The 20,414-nt window shown below is 38.6% G+C and overlaps 1 protein-coding gene across 3 annotated transcripts in view; it reads right to left on the reverse strand.

Moving 5' to 3' along the window:
- The window catches only part of LOC105387810 (irregular chiasm C-roughest protein-like), a 148,073-nt gene that overhangs the window by 96,522 nt on the left and 31,137 nt on the right, over positions 1-20,414 (reverse strand). The window contains exon 1 of one of the 3 annotated variants that reach the window (XM_048629822.1): positions 6,449-7,287. The exons of the other annotated variants lie outside the window; for them this stretch is intronic. Within the exon in view, the coding sequence (XP_048485779.1) occupies positions 6,449-6,457 (9 nt within the window). The 5' untranslated portion in view covers positions 6,458-7,287. Of the gene's footprint in view, positions 1-6,448; positions 7,288-20,414 lie in introns of those variants that run through there. 3 annotated transcript variants of the gene reach the window in all.

The following is a 20,414-nucleotide window of genomic DNA, read 5'->3' on the forward strand; positions in this document are numbered from 1 at the left end:
CGCAATTGTAGGAAAAACGGGAATTTAGGAAAAAAGGGTATGGGTATCGTATTATACAAATTAAACAAAAAATGTTAAGATAAAAATTTATTTATTTAAATCAATACTTTGTATTGCCCCCTCTTGCCCTAATTACAGCCTGCAGCCTGTTTCTCATAGACCTTATCAACTTTTTGACAGTTTCCTGAGGAATGCCGTCCCACTCCTCTAATAAAGCTGTCTTCAGCTCGTCCACGCTTGCAGGGACTGGATTCCTGGCCCGAACTCTTCTTTTGAGCTCGTCCCATAAGTGTTCGATGGGATTCAGGTCAGGACTGAGCGCAGGCCAGTCCATCGTGCGCAATTCCTTCTCTCTCAGAAACTGCCGACTGACTCGTGCCGTGTGGCAGCGGGCATTGTCGTGCATTAGCACGAAGTCTTCACCGACAAATTCTGCATAGGGCACAACATGACCGAGTAGAATATCGGTGATGTACCGATCAGCTGTTAACCCGCCTCCTCGGCCGCCTCCAGGCACGAAAACAAGTGCGGTTTTTCCCTCTAGAGAAATACCAGCCCACATCATGCAGGAACCGCCGCCATATGCTACTGTTTCAGCGAAACAACATTGGGCAAATCGTTCCCCCGGACGCCGGTAGACCCGGCCTCTCCTGTCACTGCCATGCAGACACACTCTGCACTCATCAGTAAACAGGACCGACCGCCATTGCGCAATGCTCCAATCGAGATGCTCTCGAGCAAACTGAAGACGCGCTTGTCGGTGGCCTGCAGTCAATTTGGGGCCTGATGCAGGTCTTTTTGGTGTCAAGTTGGCTTCCTTCAAGCGTCTTCTCACTGTCCACTCGCTGACAGCCACTTGTCGTACACGTCTCAGTTCTTGCTGCACATCAACGCCCGTAAGGTGTCGATTGCGCAGCGAGGTTGAGACAATGAAGCGGTCGTCTCTCTCTGAAGTGCAGCGGTGGCGGCCCGTTCTTGGTCTTCGATTGAAGGCACCAGTCTCTTGGAACCGTCTGTATACTCGGGATACAGCAGACTGGCTCAAGTGGAGCTGGGCAGCGACTGCTCGCTGACTTAACCCTTGTTGCAGCAAGGCAACAACTTGAGCAGCTTCTTCTGGTGTGGTATCCATGGGTTTGCGAAAACAAGGAATACAATGCAACGAGATGTGTACCGGTCAACTTGCAACAAGCGACTGATAAGGTACACCGGATGTGGAAAGGTTTTATAGCGGGATCAGGTAGCGCAAGGCGTGGATTCCTAATGAGGTAATTAACACTGACGGGCAATTAAAATGCGTAATTAAATCTGCGCTTAGTTTTTTTTTATGGTATTGATCTTAATTGAAAGCCTAATTCTTCAGCTTTCGAATGACATATCACTTTTATATTTACCATTTATCGTTTTAGGAAAATCAATGTATATGTGCGCCGTGAAGGCTTGAGTCGATTTGGTTGCTCGCGAGTGTAGACAATGAAGTGGCGTACTTATAGGTTTCTGAAAATAATATTGAAGGTAGTCTGCTATGTAGTGATCTGTTATTAATTCAATTATTTCTTTCTATTTAAATTTATTAAGAATGAAGGAACTTAAACCCTACTCAAAAACATTTTAGCCAAAGCTTACTCGAGTTTCTCAGGTGTGAAACTACCAGTGCTAAATTGTCTGCGCTAGATACAGTTATGTTTAATATTATTTCCATGTATAAATATCCATTAGGTAATTTTATTAAAACTGGATTTTAGTAATAAAAACGTGTATCATTTAACGAAGTTAAATAATCTATAAACTACATCCTGCCCACACCGATAGATAGTAAATTGTAAAATCTATTGCTGCGGTAAATAACATAAGAATGTAATGGTTTGACTAAATTTATGATGAACTAGCTGTTCCCGCGCGCTTCGCTTCGCCTTAAAAAGTTTTCCCGTGGGAATTCCGGGATAAAAAGTAGCCTATGTTGTTTCCCAGGGTCTAGACCGTATGTATACCAAATTTCATTCAAATCCGTTCAGTAGTTTTGGCGTGAAAGAGTAACAGACAGACGGACAGACAGACAGACAGACAGACACAGTTACTTTCGCATTTATAATATTAGTTAGGATTTGTCACAGTTGCTGTAAGTACATTGCATTGCCTAGTGTGGGGGTCAGTATATCACCATCTCTTGTATATTTTTAAAAGAAATAAACATTTTTACTTTACTTTTACTTTTCTTTACTTACAGGGTGTAGCAAAAGTCATTCAGGATTCCGAAAAAAAAATCTCGTTTAGTCATTTATTTTGCCTTTCCAGGCGTCGAAATGTAAACGCGTCTTAAGTCTGGAAGGCTCTAAAACGAGACTTCGCAACTAAAAATCAAAAATGATTCACCACGTCTGTATGGCAGAGCGGATCCATAAATACACTGTGATGTCTGCCTGACTAAGTCTGTCTGAAGCCGTCTGGAGTATGGGAGGCCAAAGAGATTACCTGTCCACCCCCAGCGTTCATACTATTCTATTAGGATTTATTATACTATTTATTATTTTATACACATTCTTGCATACATAATAAAAATATTTACAAATACCTAATAGGTATAGAAAAGTAAATTGAATAAATGTAGACAGGATTGGACTTATCGGCTACAATTTCTTCCAGTCAACCCTTTGTTCTATTGTTTGTTGCATCTGTCTCTCTCGAATGGAACCTTGGTGCATATGAAATTATGATCTAAATTTGCCTTCGTGGATTTAGATAAAAATATAACTAAGAACACTCGGGTTAACAACAAAAAAATCAATTCGAAATTCGGTTCAGACGTTTGGAAGCTGCCACAGACTGATACACAGTCAGTTAAACTTCTATTCTATTCTATTCTATTTTCTGTGGGGGTGTAAGTACCTGCACCTGGCTCTCTCGAGTGGAACCTTTGTGCATATCCCCAAGGTCTAAACTGCCTTCCTAAGCTTGGACCATTTCCCACCACGCTGGTCCACTGCGGGTTGGTGGGTTCACATATCTAGATGTGCTAAATCTAGATATGCAGGTTTCCTCACGATGTTTTCCTTCACCGTAAGAGCGATGGTATACATTGTACTTGAGTTAAAAGAACTCATTGGTACATGTCAGCGCCGGGATTCGAACCCGCATCTCTTGGGTGAGAAGCGGGCGCTTACCCGACTGAGCTACCACCGCTCTTCTTCTAGAGGTTAAAAACTGTATGTACTAGGGATTTATGAATATCTCTTTAGCTATCTGAACATTTACAAAAGGCACATTTATAATCAACCCTCCGCGTATAGTCTAAAAATATACTAAAATCCATACAGTTGCAACAGATGTTTAAACTTAGATATTTATGTACCTATATCTTGATTGTTGGGTTTACATTGAACCTATACCTTGAAGTTTGTATCTATGGTTTTAGATATATGGAACTAAAACTGATGGACCGATTTCAATCGAATAAAAAAATGATTTGATATGATTAACAGTATTATAAGTAAAACATAGTAAAAAAAGGTCAGCTTTTATATACGGGGCACTGTTTATATGGCAAAGCTTTTTCAGACTCTACTTAAGTAAAAGTACATCAATAATATACACGTTAGACTCAGGCCTGATTAACAATGTCTGAATAATCGCGTGCGTGATAAAAAAGTCATGCTGTCACTGTCTAAAACATAATAACAGAGAGTGACAGCATGTCGTTTATCCCGTAGCCGTTATCCAGACACTGTGAAACAGGCTCTTAGGTTAAATGAAACTGTGGTGTAAAGATTTAATTCATGACTGATGAGTTGATTAAGGATGGGACGAAGATTAGTATTGTTCGCTTGTCGGCAAAAACCCGTTTTCATTACACGTAAAATGTGGGAAATGCCGGGACTTCCTAGTTGTTTGTTGTGACTTCTTGTGACAGTTCTTGGGGTATTGCCGTATTGTGCCAACTTAGCAGTTTTTTTTTCAATCTAAATTGCGCCTGACAATGCAATGCAGTTCTATAGAGACAGATTTTCGTCGAATGGCGTAGTGGTTAGTGACCCTGACTGCTATGCCGAAGGTCCCGGGTTCGATTCCCGGCTGGGGCAGATATTTGTTTAAAGACAGATATTTGTACTCGGGTGTTGATATTTATATTTATATTTAGTATCTATCTATCTATGTATTTGTGTAGATATATCAGCTGTCCGACACCCATAACACAGGTTCTGCCTAGCTTGGGGTCGGATGGCCGTGAGTGAGATGTCCCCACATATTTATTTATTTATTTATTTTATAATCATCTACAATAATAACTAGTTATTTTTTAATGAACTGCCAGAATTCATTAAATTTTCCTGTAAGTACCTCCTAAGTAGGTTGACTGGCAGAAAATGCTTTTAGCATTAAGTTTTACCTTTATAACTTTATTGTATATAATACATTCGCGAGCAATAAAAAAGTTCCAGTGACAATATCATCCCTTTAAAGATAAAGATAAAATACACTTTATTGCACACAAACAGAAATAGTTTCACAAACATAGAAAAGAAAAATGGTACAATCGGCGGCCTTATTACTAAAAGTAATCTCTTCCAGACAACCACATTGAAAGGAAACCCTTTACTCTTATACGGAAAGGCTACCTTAATAAATCCGTTTGCAATATTGAAGTACATTTAACAGCGCATCAGAAATATCAGAATATTACCAACAAAAAAAGTAAATGTAAAATTTGAGGTTAAATTAAAAATCAGTCATTTGGCACCGATTTTTTTTTAGTGGAACTTTTTCAGTGGCCGTGAGTGTATTTTGGTAAAACAACGAAATGGTTCTTTCATTTACAAAACCGCATCACCACATAAATTACTAATAATAAGTAATAACAAAAAAATGTAATAAAAATTTACGACCACGCTCCCGTCATAGAGAGTCGATTTGACGTAAAAATAATAGAGCTTTATTGGAAAACCGCTGGAGGTGGATTGAAATTACTTTCGGAGACGAATCTATTTCAAAAATACATCCAACGATGCGTAACCGCAGTAACATCTGATACCTTATGTACAATGAATCCTAATCCTAACTTAATGTTATAAATGCGAAAGTAACTGTGTATGTCTGTCTGTTATGCTTTCACGCCAAAACTACTGAACGGATTAGAATGGAATTTGGTATAAAGATGGTCTAGACTTTGGGAAAGAACATAGGCTACTTTTTATCCCGGAATTCCCACGGGAAAACTTTTTAAGGCGAAGCGAAGCTCGCGGGAACAGCTAGTATATAATAAATATTTAAAATTAAGACAATTTTAATTCTAATTTAAAATTAAGACAATTTTAAATATTTATAATATATACTAGCTGTTCCCGCGAGCTTCGCTGGAACAGCTAGTATATAATAAATATTTCATATTCGCTGACTTAAAATAGAATAAGTACTTATATCTTCATTGATCACCAAAAATATTAAAACATACAAAAAATACTTATACATATAAACTACGAAAAATTAAAAATAGGCGGCCATATCGCTACGAGCGATCTCTTAGACTTTTGCAACACAAGATTGCTACTCATGGTGGGTTGGTGTACGCGTAAGTTGCAGCAAAGTTTACAGTCATTGGTGAGACCATAAAATCCTTACGCTTGTTATTTCGATGTAATAATATTTTTATTATCAATTGTATTCGACGCGCCACGCCCCAGCACCAATTGTTTCAATACTTTTATTGAATACTAACTGAATAGTTTTTTTTAAGCCACCTTTTTGACAAGAAAGGAGGTTTTTATACTTTATGCATAAACTTTTTTGTTCATGTAAAGAGGCTTTGTTTGTGGTTTTCACAATTTTATAAGTACGAAGACTACCTAGGTAGATATGGGATAAAATAAGAAAGTAGATAATATATAACGTAGGTTGGGTAAGAAGTTGTTATAATAATTTTTGGCTTACCAATAAATAAATAGTACTCTAAATCTCTCAAAAATATAAAATGATTGATTACCTAACATAAAGTAGTTCTTAAGAAAGTACCAAAAAAAATCTCAGCCCAAGCTGTCAAAATTTCCAATCGTGTCATTGTTCTGAGAAAATATATAGATTTCTTTTGAATTGCTCTATGGTATTGATAGATGAACCTATTAATAAGAGTCTAATTAATTGTCGGCAAGTACCTATTTTTTTTTATTGATACCTCGTTTCTATCGTCTAAGAAGATATATCTTGTTGGTACTTGGGCAGGTACAGTCTTCTATAACGTTATTTTAAGTTTTTGTTCCATTAAAGTAATTTTAATTCTGTACGTGACAATTATTTAAAAACAGATAAAAAATATAAAGTACCTACATATTTAAAAAAGCTTGTTCTGGTATGAAACCTCATGAAACTAATAAATCATAGATAATCCAAAGTGTCAAAAGAAAAAATCTGTCATCGACCTTGCAAGGACATAACGGTACCAACAAAGAGGTTAACTTACAATACACATACAGTTCCCATAACTTCAGTTCACATCACACTGCGACATTGTTCTGATAATTAAATCACTAAACACAACACAGATTATCCCGGTAGTTCACAACTACAATACCACTTCTTAGCACAATGGGAAAAATAAACTAATTTGGGATAAACATTAAGAAAAACCCGAAGAAAAACTTTATATACTTATGCGTGTCTCTTGCGAAAATGTCTTCAGTCTAAGACAGTCTAAGTTTTGGCGGCAAAACTGAAACTTTTTTTAACAGTCAAAACCACAGTTCCATAAATTCATAATCTCGGTTCGGAAATAGAACTGCAAATGTCACAGCACTTTTAAATTTGACACATCGCCGAAACTTCGCGCTTCCAATTTCGAATTAGCGGCGAAAAAAAGTAAACACCATAAATTCCCGAACGTCACACTGGTGTCAAACTTTTTTTTTCTAAATTAACGGCTCCTAGCACGCGACGCAAAAAGTTAAGTCCAAACTTTTTGCGTGATGTTTAGTCGAGTCGCGACCACGCGCGTACGTCCGTCCGGCGTCGCGTCGGATCTACTATGAACACCCTTGTACGGGAGGTCCCGTCTTCACAAGAGAGGTTCTCATAGAAATCTCAACCTTACGTTCTTCAAACTACGGTGCGAATAAGGCTTTGATTGGCGCTGGCGCCTGCTTCTCAGAACCTGTCCGGGGCAGGGCTTCTCAAGTTGGGAGCTGCGGTTTTTGGCGCTGAAACGTTGTTGCTTAGATATTGTTAGCGAATGAAGTTGGTTTGTGCTTCGTGAATGATTTAATTTGTGCTGACGTGCGATTTCAATTATTAATTAACGTTTGCAAAGTAAAATTGAGATGTTTATTAAAGTTGTTTGCGTACTAGTTTAATAATGTCGGCAGAGATTTTTAGCTTAATTTTCAAAACCTTTCTAAGTTTCCAATATTGTTTTTTATATCACGTTGTCATTTATTTAAGCAGATACATAATAATGGGTATTAAACAAACTAATAATAGAAAACTTATGTTTAACTAAATATATATGTATATTTACATGTTGGTGGCGCTCTTCTGTTGCACGTTGCATCCCACCCAAAGGTACCCATTGTTTTTTTCGTTTATAAATTGTGTAAATCCAAAAATCTATCAGTTAATTATTGTTAAAACACAAGAACATCATCACAACCCATCACGTCCCCACTGCTGGGGCACGGGTCTCCTTCCAATGAAGGAAGAGTTTAGACCTAGTCCACCACGCTGGCCTAGTGCGGGTTGGTGGACCTCAACACAACCAAGCTTGTACTGAGAGAGTAGTCGGAAATGGGCAACCCGATGTCAGATGTTTTCAAGCTGTCCGAAGGCCTCTGACTTGGCATCACGACTGCTACCGAAGCAGCAACCGGGACCCACGGCTTAACGTGCCGTCCGAAGTCACCATGAAAAAAACTTAAATCGGCCCATAAAGCTTCTCTCCTTGGCCTCCCCTGCAATACTTGTTGATGTTGGACTGATCTATCAACTTTTTATCAGTGCTTCGTACACAAATCCATCGGCGAGCTATTGTCACCCGTACCACTCATAACAATAAAGGCTTTAATACCGTAACACGGTTAGTGTCGTAGAAAATACACCTGCTACTTGAAAATGTGGTTTAAATTACACGAGATAGAACCTTGTCGCTGTAAGAGTGTGTATTAAGGTACTAGGGAAACAAATATTTATTGGGTTAGAATATAATACGTTGTAATGTTTGTCTTTTATAGGTTAACTTACATTATTATGGCATGGGAAGGGTCGTAAAGATTGAATTGTATTGTCTCCACGCTGGGGAGGTTAGTTGGAGGTACAGTTTACTTAGAGGAGCTCTCTGGTATTTATTATACTAATGCTTAATTAACAATACTGGTAAAATAATAATATACAATTTTGACGAAGTCGGCAGTGGCTTAGAAACCCAGCTTATTTTTATACCATTTGCCTGTTGGACCCATATTCAAATCCATGGATAGAAAATAGGGGTGGTGCGTATTTAGGGAAAAAAAATAGTGTAGGTACCTAAGCGTCCACCTATCGGTATATATCGTACGTATCGGACCAAACGGATTGTCACAAATGTATGGAGTAACAGCGTCGGCAATGTCGATGAAGTGGACGCACTTGTGTGAATTTCTATAAGTACAAAGATTACTTAATGCGTGCTTGTCCATTGCATCATCATCATTAGCCTATAGCAGTCCACTGCTGGACGTAGGCCTCTCCCAAAGCACGCCACTGGATGCGATCTTTAGCTTTCCGCATCCAATCATAACCAGCCACCTTTCGCAAGTCGTCACCCTATCTAGCCGGAGGGCGTCCCACACTATGTTTGCCTAGTCGCGGCCATTGCATACTATGCCAAAAGGAAGAAGTTAAAAAATTACGGAACAGTGAAAATAATTGTCCGTAACGTGCTTGACCGTTGTGGAAACCCCACACGACACCCGACTACGTGGTTAAATGACAGAAACGTCACTTCTTTCTAGGCTAATGGTGCTCAGTTTTAAATACATTTTTTTTTTGCTTCATTAAACACACATTAGACGAGTTTTTACTCTAAAAATACTGTTTGGATCGCCTACGTTGGGACTTCCACCGATTTAGAACTAATAGAGTAATTTTTCTGTTGTTTTTGCTTTGTTCTGTCGCTACTGTTGTACTTGTTTAACTGCCTCTGTGGTCTAGTGGTAGAAGCTTCGCTTCATGACCCAGAGGTCCCGGGTTCGATTCCCGGGTGGGACCATCAATTTGTGTTTCTAAATTGTGGTTCTAAGTTTGGTTAGGACATAGAAGGCTGATCACCTGATGTCCGAAACAGTGAAACGATCCATGCTGTCGGATGGGCATGTAAAGCAGTCGGTCCTGCGCCTAGCTCTCTCCAGTCGTGTCGGTCGATCCGTCCCATTGGGTTATGAGAGTGATGGAACAGAGAGTGCTCCTGTGTACTGCGCACACACTTGGGCACTATAATCTACTCCTGCGTAGATGGCTGATCTCAAATGAGATTGGCCGCCGTAGTCGAAATTCGGCTAGGAGGACATTACTTATTTTTGTAATTAGAGAGAGTTTATAATTTTCTGTTTGTGGTAGGTATAGAATTACACTGTGTTTCACTAAAGTTTAAACGAAGGTCGACTTTAAATCTATTGCTGTCTTCATCATTATCATCAGCCAATAATCATCCACTGCTGGACATACCTCTCCCAAGGAGCGCCACAACACTCGGTCCTCGGCCGTCCTCATCCAACCACTACCGGCTACCCGCCTAAGGTCGTCAGTCCAGCGGGCAGGAGGGCGTCCCACGCTGCGTTTGGCTGTTCGTGGTCTCCACTCGAGAACTCGTCTACCCAAGCGGTTATCGGCTCTTCGGCAGATATGACCAGCCACTGCCAGTTCAGCTTGCATATTTTGACAGCGATGTCGGTAACCTATAGTCCTCTGACGGATAACCTCACGAGTATATTTGTACACCTTCCCACCTTATTCTTTAAGTCATTCCTCCACCCAAATGTTGCCTGGAAGAGATCGCTTTTAGCGATAAGGCCGCCAATTGCTTTAACTCCACTGTATAAATTGTTATTTGTGTTATTTTAGTCAATAAAGTAGTATTCTATTCTATTCTATTCTATTCTATATTACCAAAATAGCTCATGAAAGCTTCAGGATGCCTGTAACGGTATAAAGTGAGTCACTCTCGGTTCACATGCACATGTTGTGTGAATGGATAACACGTTGCTATCATCTGTATCGGTTTACGGCCATGTGCACAGTTAACGCTGAATTTGGTGTCAACTCTTTTTATCGTGTTTCTAATCCTGCGACGGATTTCTAGGATGTTATACGTCTGTTAGGGTATTTTTTAATTTCGTACGGATATAATCACGCACGAGGGATTGCGCGCCATTTTGCCGCGTGCATATTCCACGCATTACAATAAAAAGTTGTATAAAAATAACACTTTACCGGCGTAAAGCGTGCAGGGCAATCCCGCGTGCGTGATGAAATCTGAACGTTATAAAATACCCTTATGTACGTTATCCCACGTTAAAGCCAGAAATACCCCCCTTTTTCCCACCCTAATCTTTCCACAGAGCTGAAACCCCGTGTAACTGCGACCACTTCGACTGCGCCGCGCTAAAACGCCGCATCTGCATCCATTAACACTTACCGCGTTCTATTTTCGTGCAGTCGTTCGTAATTAGAGGCGCTCGCGTTAAGTTTTAATATTCGTTCTGATAGTCGTAGGGATGGGGCAGGGGGCTGGCGACGGTATCGATAAAAGAATAATGTTCTACACACACCTACGGTCAGCTGCATAAGTAGCTATACACTTCTGTACCTTGTCAAACTGACGAACAATGTTTCAATGTTTCAATGAATGGATAGGCGGTTTGTTAGATAGACAAGGTACAAAAGTGTATAGCTTCTTACTTATGCAGCTGACTGTACATCATTCTACAAAAAGCCATATATAATTACTTGGAGAATAGTTCGCAAACCACAGACTGACTAAACACAAAAATATCACTAAATGCATAAAATTAAAGAAATTAAAATAAATTAAATTATTTATCATATAAACGAATGCGTTTGTCGCCGTGAGCAGTGCCGTAAAAGTGGTTCAAACGGGGGTCATCATCATCATCATCATCGACCCATCACGTCCTCAGGTCCTCACTGCTGGGGCACGGGTCTCCTTCCAATGAAGGAAGGGGTTAGGCCTAGTCCACCACGCTGGCCTAGTGCGGGTTGGTGGACAAGAGACAATGGGGGATAAGAAGATAATATCGATAGTGGGAAGACTACCCCATCACTGTCTCTCGAACAATTAGACCGGATATACAAATGTTTTGAACTGTTGATGAGAAAATGATGATGATGATGAGTCATTGAGTCCAGATGATAAATATTATGTTAAACGAGGTTCATACACTCGGTGATGGATAGACAGATAGTTGTAGATATTAATTATTTCTGTTAAATTGATTGTTTTATTTCGTGTAAGGTTTTTTGGACAAGCACACAAAGCCAACTGGTTGTTTTTACTAGGGCTATGGCGTGGCTATGGCACACATACAAGCTTTAAACAATCCTAATCCTAACTAATATTATAAATGCGAAATTAACTGTGTCTGTCTGTCTGTTACTCTTTCACGGCAAAACTACTGAACGGATTTGAATGAAATTTGGTATATACACATGGTCTAGACCCTGAGAAAGAACAAAGGCTACTTTTTATTCCGGAATTCCCACGGGAAAACTTTTTAAGGCGAAGCTAAGCTCGCGGGAATAGCTTGTTCACTACATAATGTAATATGTTTTTGTTTTAACATCACTGAGTCTGTTTCAGAAAACGAATAAATTATTAATCTTGGAATTAACCATGATAAGCGTATCCGAAAATGGCCGTTAGTTATACCTTTCTGCGTCTATTTAAAGTACGAATACTATGAATTATTTGTATAATTACAGATTCAGCTTTAAATAATGACACTGGCTCAATTATAATGTATAACATTTCGCTTCGCCGCCACAAATTGTGACGTTATAATTGTTACTGTTGTAGAGCAATCTAAATCTTGAATGGACAATGACATGGGCTGAGCTAGGTGTTATAATTACAAACGGACAAAATCCTAATCCTGACATTATAATAATAATAATAATAATATGTGGGGACATCTCACACACGGCCATCCGACCCCAAGCTAGGCAGAGCCTGTGTTATGGGTGTCGGACAGCTGATATATCTACACAAAATAGATAGATTGATAGATACTAAATATAAATATCAACACCCAAGACCCGAGTACAAATATCTGTCTTTTAAACAAATATCTGCCTTAGCCGGGAATCGAACCCGGGACCTTCGGCATAGCAGTCAGGGCCACTAACCACTACGCCATTCGACCGATAAATGCAAAAGTAACTGTGTCTGTCTGTCTTTTACTCTTTCACGCTCAAACTACTGAACGGATTTGGTATAAACATGGTCTAGACCCTGGGAAAGAACATAGCATACTTTTTATCCCGGAATTCCCGCGGGAAAACTTTTTAAGGCGAAGCGAAGCTCGCGGGAACAGCTAGTAATTAATAAACTTATTACTAATTCGATCTGAAAAATGTAATATGGTCCTGGGTTCGATCCCCGTGCGGGACAAACATTTGTGTAAAGACAAATAATTATGTAAGTATCTGTTTTTGGTTCTTCGGTACTTATATTCAATTTTTGTGTCGGTTGAACTATCATCATCATCTTCATCATCAGCCAATTATCATTCACTGCTGGACATATGCCTCTCCCAAGGAGCGCCGCAACACTCGGTCCTCGGCCTTCCTCATCAACCACTAATGGCTACCCGCCTAAGGTCGTCAGTCCAGCGGCGGGAACGTGAACTCTTAATTTACCCAATTGTATGTAAGAATAGTTCTGTAAGTCCCTTAATTAATAAAAAACATATCGTCTATATTTTATTTCATTACTTATGGTACGAGTTACTAGTCTCTATTTTTTGCAAACATCTTGAAGCTATAGAAAAAACTACCATTTAAAATAAGAAGTCATCTCAATATGGCAAAATAACGACTCGTATATTATTATGTATTCTAGCTCTAACGTTCGCTCAAACAAGACACATTCCGACAGCTTATGTACAGGGTGATCCAAATTAACTTGTAACTTTTTAGGTTTAAGTAAATATATATACCTCCCTAGCTTGATCGTGCACTGTAACTGTCACAAATTAGTATGTTTATATCTAGAAAAAAAACGGTTAAAATAAATTAATTGTTTCTTTTACAATATTCCAAAGCAATCAAAATGCGTACTTAGATAGTATTCATGGCTTTACTTGGGCTTCGCAGTATAATATTTCGATGACACATTTATAAACACTGACGCCTGTAATCTTATACCGTAGTTGCCGTGTAAGCTTAGTAATATTACCTTAATACTGCTATTTCTATGAAATTTTGCACAGGGCTGTATTGAAAGCACTTTCCAGGTTGCCAATTTTCTTAAAATGAACTAATCTAACTTATTGACGGATAGCCTAAAAATAATTTTCTTTCTTCAAATAGGTAGGAACATTGGCAAAAAAACTTAAGTAAGTACTTACTTTACTTTATATATTGTAAGTTTTGCCAAACAGTTTCTTCAGACCCTCTAGTACGGGTTTTGCTATTTATGAAAACGAAAACAGTTTTCGTTTTCTCCTGTCATCTGCATACATTACCTGTCAAAAGTTTCATGATAGTTTCCATTAGAGGCGCCACTTAGTATGCGAGAAAATGTAAACCTTTATAGTTTTCGACAAACTATCAAACCTGTAGGTACTAGACCGGTAGTCTTCACTAACCCATCTTAATTCCAAACCAAAAATATTTTAATATTTCCCACCTTCTCAAAAGACATTTGCAAACAAAAAAAAAACATTGCTTATCTATGTTTCCAACCAGCCTGTGTGTCTACGAGACCTAGTTGCGACCCGTCCGCCCACGCGCCGGCCTCCTTGTTCCGAGGGCCGCTTTGGCGCCAGTCGCCATCTTTAAGAAGTTTCTACACTTCAGTTACGCAATTTTGAGTTTTGTTTTGACACATTCATTTTTATTAATTCATTTTGTTTTGTGTTCTGTAAGGTCGCTGGGGAAATCTTTGGTATTCATTTGTTTGGAATTCAATGTTTTTCTTTTCGTTTATGTAGTGGCTGGCCCTTAGTGTCGAATCTCGATTTAAGAAACGTCAATCCATATAAATGTATTGCTTAAATCGAGATTTAACACTAAATCTATATTTAATCATATGTTTGTGCAAGTCGCCCTAGGTTAAACTTAACACAGTTTGACAGTAAAGAAAATGCGGACACTTTTTTACTTTTTTTTGTACGTGAAACACTATCAAGTTCGTATAATTTTCATCTAAGACTCTACGCGTGGAACAATTCTAATACCTAGCCACTATGTAGGTTTACAAGTTTTGAAGATGCTTACAGAAAAGCCAAAGTTATTATGATACTTGTCTATACTTACTTGGGAAAGTTCTCCAGTTCGTGTTATACTTTACGTACATAGATATGTACCTACTCATGTATAATTTGCTTTCATACCTAGATCCTAATTGATAGTTCGGTTCTAGTAAACTTTGCTGGGTCTAGGTCAATGATTTCAAAAGTAAGGATACGCCCGTCAGAAAGCTTTGTCAGAAGGAAATGGCACCCGCGCGCTGGCCCTAATTCATACAAATTATGACAGATTTATTAGATTTTAGGGCCAACGCGAGGGTGTCATTTTCTAGAGAGGTTGGGCCTGTCCTTACCCTAGTAATATATAAGTCAATGGTCTAGGTACTCTGTGCGGTGTGCGAATCACGAAAATTGTCGACCTATAGTAATTCGATAGGTGATTCACCGGAGTTTGTATGCGTTTTATTAGTTTCTATCGTTACCGACAGGGGCGCTGATCGAGATGTCATACAAATTGCTATCGAGTTACCTATCGACTAGAGTCGAAAATATTCGTGATTGGCACACAGTCCGGCTAAACACATGTTTATCATTTTCATTTTACTGTTTCTGACTCCAGAAGGACTAGCACGGGTCGCAAGACGCTCATATCAAGACGTGACATAACCAAACTTTGAATACTAGACCTTTGAGGCAGTTATGAACTCCCTACGGAAAAAGAGGGGTGTCATGTTTAAGGTGTTTGGAACCGCTTTCAGTTTTGTTTCTTCGGGTGATTGTTAATGTTACCCCGAGTGTTCTTAGCCATATTTTATCAAAATCGGCTTAGCTATTATAAGTTATGCTACTTTTAGTGGCGTAAATCGGAGGTTTTTACCGTAATTTAGGTTAGTTTATATTTATACCCCATACACTGATAACAAGCTATTCCGCGAATTCGTCAAATAGGTAACTCCACTAGCACATTCTGGGAACACCTCTTCACCAATTAACCGACTTGGAAACTGAACGAAGCTATGCTTTTGACCTAAAATGTCTGCGTGTGAATCTAGTGTCTGCTCTAAACAATGGTTTTGCGGTTGGACGCATTCCTTAGCTTCACTGTTAGTTGGGCGACCTTGCATGAGAATCGTTTTTTGTTTTTTATTTTTAAAAGTAAATAGGTGTACATAATTATTATGTTTTGTAGGTCAATGGGTATATGGGAGGGTCTGAGAGATGGACCTTTAACTGTTTAACTTAAACTTTTATTCATTGGTTGACGACCGAATGGCGTGACGACCGAATGGCGTAGTGGTTAGTGACCCGACTACTGAGCCGATGGTCCCGGGTTCGATTCCCGGCTGGGGCAGATATTTGTTTAAACACAGATATTTGTTCTCGGGTCTTGGATGTGCCCGTAAAATGGCAATAGGCCCGCCCCCTATTACATTGGGACTAACATAACACTCTGGCGAAAAGTGGGTGCAGCAATGCACCTCTGCCTACCCCGCAAGGGAGTACATTAGTACAAGGCGTGAGTGCGTGTTTTTTTTTTTTTTTTTTTTTATTCATTGGTGCAATCATGGTTGTCATTAGGTTGAACTTAAAACGGTTTGACAGGAAACAAAATTGCGGACAGTTTTTTTGCTTTGTTTTTGTAAGAGACACAACATGTTTTTCGTATATCGTTATATAAGTAATCTAAGTATTCGACGAATGCCGCAATCACTGTTATTAGCATCTAAAATCTGAATTCAAATTCTGAAACTGCCAAAACAAAGTATCTAACTCTCTCCCCGTGTGATTTATTTCCTGAAAACCTGAAAAGTTGCCCATCGCCGGCCGATCTCGAGTTGTGACCGACATCTACTGAAGCCGGGGACGCTCCTGTGTGGTTATTCTACTGATACACAGTTGCAGAAAGGAACTTTAAGCCAATGGTAGCATTAAATCTATTTGTGTATCTTTATGTCCGTATAATACTGTAAAAGCAGGGCAGCAATAGGTACATTTTAAGGCTATAATTAGCTGAAGCTGTCCACCAACCCGCACTTGGCCAGCGTGGTGGACTAGGCCTAAACCCTTCCTTCATTGGAAGGAGACCCGTGCCCCAGCAGTGGGGACGTAATGGGTCGTGATGATGAATTAGCTGAAGGTTCGTCTGTGCAACTCTGCTTAAGGGGTAAGGGCGGTTTCACAGACTAGCGTATTTTTTATGAGTAGGACTTGGTATACCTAAACTTGTGTTTTGAAGTAGTAACTATTAGTAAAACTGTGCGCTACAGGTTACTTTTTAACAAAAAATTCGCACGAACAGCCCTTTAAATCAAATCTCACAACCATAGACAATAAACAATTTTTGAATTTTGATTTTTTAAGAACCACAATGAAAGGGTCAAAGTGGCAACGCCCGGCCCCCGAGTCGACAGAGCGGCGGAGTGTAAGTGCAATTAATTACAAACGATAATGACCCCGCGCAGAACGTGACGCGCCGGCGGACCCGCTGGACCACAGCGCTGGACCTTCAGATTATTAATAAATACATACATATACCTACATACCAGCTCACTAACGAACTGAATAGTACCCGACTCAAGAGACACAAAATACTGGATCTTGACAAAAGGGGACTAGTTTAAAACATGGGGAATCAATCAATGGATGACAGACATGTGACGCACACAGAAAATACCTGCTTATGGTCTCAGGACCGATCGCAAGTGGCCATTAAATAAAAAAAAATACATAATGCACTCACGACTGTAATCCCCGAAGGGGTAGTCAGAGTCTCACAAGCGAGCCACCCACTTTTCGCAGCATATTTGTTGGAAGAAATACAAATTGTAATAACTTTTCTAAGTAATGTAAAAAATCCCCGATATTCCACGCTAAAAGTCACATAACTTATGAAAGCCTATGCTGATTTTGATACAATGTGACCCCAAAAAAGACAATTCATTACACCGCGCTGCCCCAACATTTTATATTCTAATGTTTCCATCGTGTATTTATTTAGTTATTGTTAAAATATTCATAATTTCATCAGATTATCCCTAACGTTATCTCTTGGGATTGGGTCGATAAACATAAAAGTTATAGAAGTCCACTATTTTCACATTTAAAAGATCTCGACGAATTGAGAACCTTCTCCTTTTTTTGAAGTCGGTTAAAAATGGAGACCATACGTTTTTTTAGACCCAAACCTGTCGTCCCGCACCGTCTCAAGCAACTTGGCAAAGACAAAACTAACTTAAAGTACACCTCTGGTAATTCAATAGTCGAAATAAAATGGCGGCCGCATTAGGTATTCAAAGTTGATACAAAAAGGGTCTTTTTGTCCTCCTGACATGTCCTCATTTCCCAACGGGCCAAGTCCGTTGAACAATCGCGGTCCAAACAGTATTTCATCCGAAGAATTATGAATATGTGCCCAGATTTTTCGGGTAGCTTGTAAATTAAATTGATGATTTAGTGGGCCGATCATGCATACGTTGACCCTGTATTTTGGCAATTTTTCTTTCAAGGTTATAAAATATATTTTCACTAGAGAGTTTTTTAGTAAAGGTTGCCATTTTTGACCAATGGTTAAAGGTTACTACGAAAAAAACTGGTTCTAAAAGTCGCATAACTTTCAAACGGCTGAACAGATTTTCATGAAACATGGCTCAGAGTAACCGTTTAGGACCTGTGCTACGACAGACAGATACACATACACATATATTTGTAGCACGCCTCTTTTTTCGGGAGTAAACATACCTATCGCAATTTGGACACATCAATTTAGCACAAAATGCAATATTAATTCTAATGAGTATTCAGTGGAATGAGTGTGGTCGAACAATTAATATCTTCCAGTGAGTGAAACATTAATTGAAACAATAATTGAAACATTTAGTTTTGATCCGCCGCCGCCATTAGCATAATGCGGATATCCGGGGACGCGACTTTAAGGGTCTGCAATAGGGAATCGAGGGTTGGCATTGTCATAGAATTATGTAGTAAATGATGCTCTACAGCCTTGAAAAAAATCACACAGGTAGTTGAAGAGTCTAGCTAGGTGCTGAATCATTCGAATTTAAGTAAATGATTATGGATAACTGTAAATTAATTTCAGAATATCAAGAAAAACCAGTCAATCACACTCCCGTATTGTAACAACTGTGTCGTAATTATAAAGAATTTTCATATGATTTTTATCATATTATAAAGTTAAAGGCTTGGACTAGGCGCTAAATACCTTGTTTTTTAATAAACACACACTTATTTTGTGTAAATTAATCCCAAACTTGAGCAATTTTTTTCCCTCAAATCTTCATACAAATATCTATGGCGGCTTTCTGTGTTATAAAATCATAAACACAAGTGACGTTTGACTCAGTTGGCCGCTGGCCTCCAAAGAAGGGTCACGTCGGTTTAGGCAGCACTGACAGCTCGCGATCTTATCGTGTACAGATACAAAATCACTGCACATTGGTTGTCATTGCACTTTTTCAACTTTTATGACACCAACATAATTTGATTTGAAATTGAGGAAGCATAATTCTTCCAGTATATTCAATACATTAAATTAAATTAGATAGTGTGCAATATTCTCGTGATATTACAGTCTCGTAAAGGTCTGATGAGGAGCAGGAATATAGCGAATGGATCTAAGTGATGACAATACGCACGAACATTAGGTTAGGGATCAAAAATACAGTCTCTTGGTGCTGGTTGAGGTATGGTCTCGTGAGGATCTGATGAGGGCAGTAACACGGTGGTGGCTCAATTTTATTTCAAAGATGTTAATAGCTAAAAGCATCGAGTTTGGGCTATTAAGTATGTTTTTCAGAGAGAGAGAAAGAGATTTTGTTTTTCTTCTGGATGTGTTAGGTTTACTGGGTTTACTAAGTTCATTCTGTTAATGGCATCAAGTTGTTATGTGTTCATAAGTAATAATTATTTATTAACAAAATGCTGTTGATTCTCCACGAAAATGTAAAAATAAAAATAAAATAAATAAAAATAAATTCGTAACGTAAAATTGTCAATGACGGAATTTCTTCTATAGACAGTAGCCACAAAAAAACAAACGATAGATGGCGTGATTTGAAGATAAAGATACATTTTTTCGACACATAGACAGCAACAACAAAAAAAATACAGATTTAAAGAAAAGAAACACATACTTATACAAAACAACAAAGAAAAAAAAAGGATACACATCAAAATAACTGGAAAAAATATAAGCCCCAATTTACTTGTGTGGGACAGGGAGTACCATAATATTTTTTTTGGGGTACTCCCCATCTATGCGAAATATAAGCTTGATATCTTTACCCGTTTCTGAGAAAAAGGGCGGTGACAGACAGTCAGTCAGACAGACGGACAACAAAGAGATCCTATAACGGTTGCTTTTTTTCTTTTGACGTTCGAAACCCTAAAATTAAGTAAAAATATTATGCTGCCAAAAAATGTACTTACAGGTATTGAAAAAGCGGTATATAAACAAATTATACCAGCAGAGGGTTCACCATTTAGCTGAATGTTACTTAGAAAACGGCCTTGAGTGGCGGTCAAGTTGGTCCCCGCCTGCGATACTTTCCATTAACATTGGGACTCGTTTTCATGTTTTTAGCGTACAGTCAGGTTTTTAGTTTTTTATAATTGTATTTTTTTATTTGTAACTTTTTAGTTGTTTTTATTTTATGAAATTTTACGTCGGTAGGTACAGTGAAACTATAAAGTCCTGAAATTAATGTTTGAGGAACTAAAATTTTCAGGAGCCTGGCACCATTAGAAAAGAAACATAAAAGTCATAACAATTGTTTATGTCAATAGGCGGTTGGCTGTTTTTTTGAATTTTCTTATTAATTATAAGGATAATCTAGATAAAAGAAACAATTTACGCTTGGTTGCAATTAGGAAGATGAAGAAAAATATTCGTAGTTAAGCTAGTGAAGTTATTTATCGAGTTTTAATACAACGTTTAGCGGAACATCAAGCTGGACA

This window comes from Plutella xylostella, chromosome 24, assembly GCF_932276165.1.
Source record: "Plutella xylostella chromosome 24, ilPluXylo3.1, whole genome shotgun sequence".
NCBI lineage: Eukaryota > Metazoa > Arthropoda > Insecta > Lepidoptera > Plutellidae > Plutella > Plutella xylostella.